The sequence below is a fragment of the Rutidosis leptorrhynchoides genome, chromosome 9, assembly GCF_046630445.1.
Source record: "Rutidosis leptorrhynchoides isolate AG116_Rl617_1_P2 chromosome 9, CSIRO_AGI_Rlap_v1, whole genome shotgun sequence".
NCBI classification, from domain to species: Eukaryota; Viridiplantae; Streptophyta; class Magnoliopsida; order Asterales; family Asteraceae; genus Rutidosis; species Rutidosis leptorrhynchoides.
This window is the reverse complement of record NC_092341.1, coordinates 347,018,843-347,023,774: the sequence shown is the minus strand read 5'-3', so window position 1 is coordinate 347,023,774 and position 4,932 is coordinate 347,018,843. Positions and strand designations below refer to the sequence as shown.

General features: G+C 33.9%; 1 protein-coding gene across 1 annotated transcript; it reads right to left on the bottom strand.

The window, feature by feature from the left end:
- Window positions 1-1,002: 1,002 nt before the first annotated feature.
- Window positions 1,003-3,030, bottom strand: LOC139866925 (trihelix transcription factor ENAP2-like). Its single transcript, XM_071855224.1, has 2 exons — window positions 2,058-3,030; window positions 1,003-1,346 (listed from the first exon to the last, which is right to left on the bottom strand). The coding sequence occupies exons 1-2, from the start codon at window positions 2,785-2,787 to the stop codon at window positions 1,327-1,329; spliced, it is 750 nt and encodes a 249-aa protein (XP_071711325.1). The 5' UTR covers window positions 2,788-3,030; the 3' UTR covers window positions 1,003-1,326.
- Window positions 3,031-4,932: the final 1,902 nt, after the last annotated feature.

Here is a 4,932-nt window from a genome sequence, read left to right as displayed (position 1 = left end):
TTCTTTGACACAATAACAGGTAGGATATTGAATGTTTAAATAATAAATCTTTCAAGGGGGCAACTCTAACATTGAGTGTTTAATTCGGCCTTACTTTTGATTAATCCTTAAAAAAAGTCAATAGCATTTATTGGCTTTGCTAATTGTTTATATTATATATCTTCCAACATAGTTTAAGAAATCACACTATTGTGTTTTGATCTAATGTGGAGTATTTGTTGATAAATCCAACACAATAATGGATAGGTTCACCATTTTTATGCATTGAGAGTTGTACAATACAACTTATCAATTTATGGGGAATCTATCAATTTATGTGTTGAATTTATTATTAGCCATTTCATAACAATGGACCTTATTACAAACAATCATTTATAGAAACACATTAATAGAAATAGAGAAACATCTCGAATACGAATAAGGCTTAACTGAGGTTTATGATCAAAATTCATTTAGGACATACCGAAACAATACACCAACAAGAACAATATCCAATCACACAAAAGTGAAGTAGAGAGAGGTAAGATGTAAACAATCATTCTTCTACCCTCAAATAAATGAGATTTAACTCCACCCACAAGTACATAAAATCGCTTCTCTACCCACGGTAGAGAAGGTCGTCCCTCCCTCTACTCGAGGATAGAAAGATTGCTTCCAGGGACCTCCGTCCAATATACATACTAAAACAATAGTTGATAAGAAAATATGAGACACGTAAATATATGATAACTACAAGCTTAATAAAATATCCAAAACTGGCCAATGCTGCAAGACTTGTGAGCAGACCACTCACCACAGGTCCACAATGACATATAAGAGCCTCAAAGACCCCCTGTTCAGGGGTGCACCATGACATGCAAAATACATCACATAGTGCATACTCAATATTTTTCTACATTAGGTTTAAAAAAAAAAAAAAAAGATGCTCAACTTTTTAAACCTGGGTCCGCATCTTGTGCTAGTGATAAGAAGATTCCGCAGTTGCTGAAGTTCATCTTCCTTAGATGGTCTAAGAAAGGGTCTTGTTGGTTAGTTGGGCGTACAGTTGCACTTTGCAGCCTTTATATAACATACATAGATCATTCAATGACCCAAAATATTACAACCATTTACAAAATTAATCACAGGTCAAAGAGCCTTTGGTAGATTAAGTTTACATACACACAAAATAACACAAACACATTATATACACGAAAATACAACAATAAATTAGCACGAAACGTCGGGTATAAACTAACTTCATTACCACATCAGAGACTCATGATACATAGTTACAAACCCATTCTGTAGTAAGGTCTTCACATCACTTTTAACAACTGCCTTTCATCATAGCTCTGATTTTTTTTCTGTACAAGAATTATAAGCAACAAAGGTGATTAATATTTAAAAAAAGAGCATGATACGATATTGCAAAATCCACAAATGGGAATTTTTAAAGAGTACAAAAATTAGTATACATAAACAACTCTTGATCATACTTACAACTAAAGCAAAACTTTCAAGCACAGACAAATGTCAAACAAAAAGATTGATACAGCAAGAACGTGTAACAGAGACAGGGCTGAATTTTAAATATCATTTTCAAAGACTCTGCCTTTCAATTAAGCAAGGAACAATGGAACGTAATTGATTCGCTAACATGAATTGAGAAATGCAGGTATAAGAGTTTAGTGACAAGCTCACGATTGTATTTTTCCTTTACCCAATAACATATGGTTCTTAAATATTCATAATATTCATACTTTCAACATTAAGGACATATATAAGCAATCCTATAAACATATTCCATCATCAGTTTTTAGTCTTCAAAAGTTTAAGCAAGCAGTAGAGAGTAATGAGCGTACAGAATAAATATTAACGAAAAATATAACCTGCAACTACTTGCTAAACATAATTCAAGCACCTAAATAAAACCTACACACCTAAATCCAATTCATTGTCAGGGCTAATGAGCTTATTAACCTTTTGCTATAAGAATTTATTGACTTTTTAAAAAATCAATAAGTCCATAAAATAAGCTAAACCATAACACTCATTAGAGGTAAGAATCAATCTACCTTGACTCAATGAATTTGTAGCCAACAGCTTTTTCGACTTCATCTTCTCAAGTTCAAGTTGCCTTTCCATAAACACATTCAACCTCTGAAACTCAACTTCTTTAGTAAACTCCATTCTCTGCTTCTCTAACTTCATCATTTCTTCCTGTTTTAACTTCTCAGTCCTCTCGTAAACCTCTCCGAATCTCGCAATCGCTCTCGCCAATTCCGTAAATGCCGCCGTTCCCCCTCCCTCATCCGCCCCCAAATTCTCAATCCTACCCACACTCTCACCCGAAGACACACCACCTTTCAAATTAGGGTTAGGGTTTGGTTTCGAAATCGACTTAATAGTAACTGTAACAGATGAAGAATTCACTATGTTACCTTTCTTCCAGCTAACACTATTACTTACTACTGTACCAATGAGATGATCAAGGCGGTTAAAAAACGGCCATTTAGACGGCGTCGTTTTAGATTTTAATTTCTCAATTTTATATTTCTTCTTTAAAGTATCGATACGGTTCTTACACTGTACATCTGTTCTCGGTGGTTTTGAGCCGTCACGGTTAGCGTTAACGGCGTCAGCTACATGTTTCCAGTCTTTTTGACGGAGGTTTCCACGGTTGAGCTGAAGGTAACGTTCGCCCCACGTTTCGATTAACGTTTCAGTGCCGGATTCACTCCAACAATCGAGTCTGTGGTGCAGGGAAGTTTGTGTGGTGGTCATCTGGCTGTTGGTAGGATCCATTGATTTGACGGTAACGGTGACGGAGGTTAGGTGAGGGGGAGTTAAAGGGGGGATGAAGGGTGAAAAGGCATCGGAGTGATGGGGGAAGTGAGAAGGGGAACAAGGATGGATGGCAGCCGTTCATGTGACCGGAGATTTAACGATCAACGGTTATTGGAGTTTTGGACGGAAAACGGGTAATGTGTGGGGTTCCTACAGAGACTAGTCAACATTACCGGCGTCCGATTAATTTTTTCACTCGAGTTTTACTTCGCATTAAAGTGGCAAAAATATATCTACTTCGTCTTAATTAAATTAAAAAAAAAAAACACACAAACACACACTTTGTTAATTTTTTGAAACTAAAAAATAGAAAAACTACTGTACTAAATTGGGATGAAGAGAGTAAAATTCTAATTTATTTTAGGGTTTTTTTATGTGTACCAAAATTAATTCAAAACACATGCTTTTTTTCAAAACGATTATCTTTTAATCACTAACGGGGAGAAAAATCACCCACCCGGTCATATTCGAGACACTCCCACTCTGGAGGAAACCAATTCGTTCATTAAGGCAACCAAAATAGGTGAAATCCCCTGAGAAAATTTGAAACTGAGAAGTAATATATACTCTCAAAGTTTGCCCCATTAGCATTCGAACACGAGACAATGTCCTCAAAGATCAACCACTCATATCACTTAGTCAAAGGCTCAGTGGTATTCAAACTATTATATGTTATATATTTGAGCTAATTTAATAGACTCTAAAAGAGATTTCATAGAGATAGTTCAGTAGGGTTTTGCTAACGCGTACGATAAAGGCATTTTACAAGGGTCACGAACTTATGCAACGTAAAGGTTCATCGTGAACAAAAGGAAACACTCTTATTAAAAACAATCTCTATACTCTTGGTAAAAAAAGAGAACTTTCTCTACTCTATCGTAGAGAAGTGATTTCTTATTATTTTAATGGTAGATGAATGATTGTCTACGTCTTAGTTCTTTATATTTTATATTCGTAAGATTGAGTGTTGATGTTGTTTGTTGTTGTGTTGTGAGCAAAAGAGGGTAACTGATTATGATTTCTCATTTTTATAAGGTGGAGGAATGATTGTCTACATTTTACTTCCTCATATCTTATATTCGTAAGACTCGGTGTTGATGTTGTTTGTTGTTGTGTCGTAAATAAAAAGGGTAAGTGTTGCTAATTAAGAAACTCAAGATATCTTGCAAAACTGCTTTAATTCTCTAATAAAAAAAACTTATTTTGGGAAGCATATGGAGATGCAAACAAGTAACTTCCCACGTGTACTTTATAACCTGATGACTATAATAATATACGTAGAATTCGTGATCGCTATGACAAATGAACTTTAATATTGACGCTTACTCCATTACCAACATGCAACGAAATATGATTGTTGATGCATATGGACAATGTATATATGAGATACTAATTGAACCTCAGATAAATGTGATATACTTTCAAACACTCATCTCATAAAATTTTGAATACTCTTGCGACTTACAGTCATATTAATCACAGAGCATAAATACTATCACGGCGTCGTCCATTAACATTATAGTCGGAGGAGACGCATTCACCAGACATGAACTTAAGAAGATTCAAAATATACATTCACATGTTCTCTATTATTGCTTGATCGATTTACCAAAAACTCTAGCACCACCTATTATATGCTCATTCCGTTTCAAAAAAAAAACAGTTCACCTTATTACTAATTTTTTATCTAATAAATATTGTCAGTTACTCTAAATAATAAGAAAAAATCGTTAAAGTCTGAATTGTGTTTTTTTATTGATAAAAATAAAGCATTCATTAAATCAACCAATTTTTTTAATTTTTTTTAAATAAATTTCTGTAACTAAAACTGCTCATTGATTGAAGAGTAGTATAATAGAAAATTCGTAAGTATATATATTAAATTTTAACATAATAGTGAAAATAATAATTTTGGCATGGATAGAGTACAAATTAAGCACATACTAACTTCCTAATAATCACAAATCAGAATTCCCTATTAAGATCCTTACCTTCAACTAAATGAAACTAATCATCAAATCTTACTATTTTAGGTATTGATTCCGTAGCATTAGAGTACTTTATAAGTCTTTCCAACGGTTTATAAATTATAAATTATAAAGT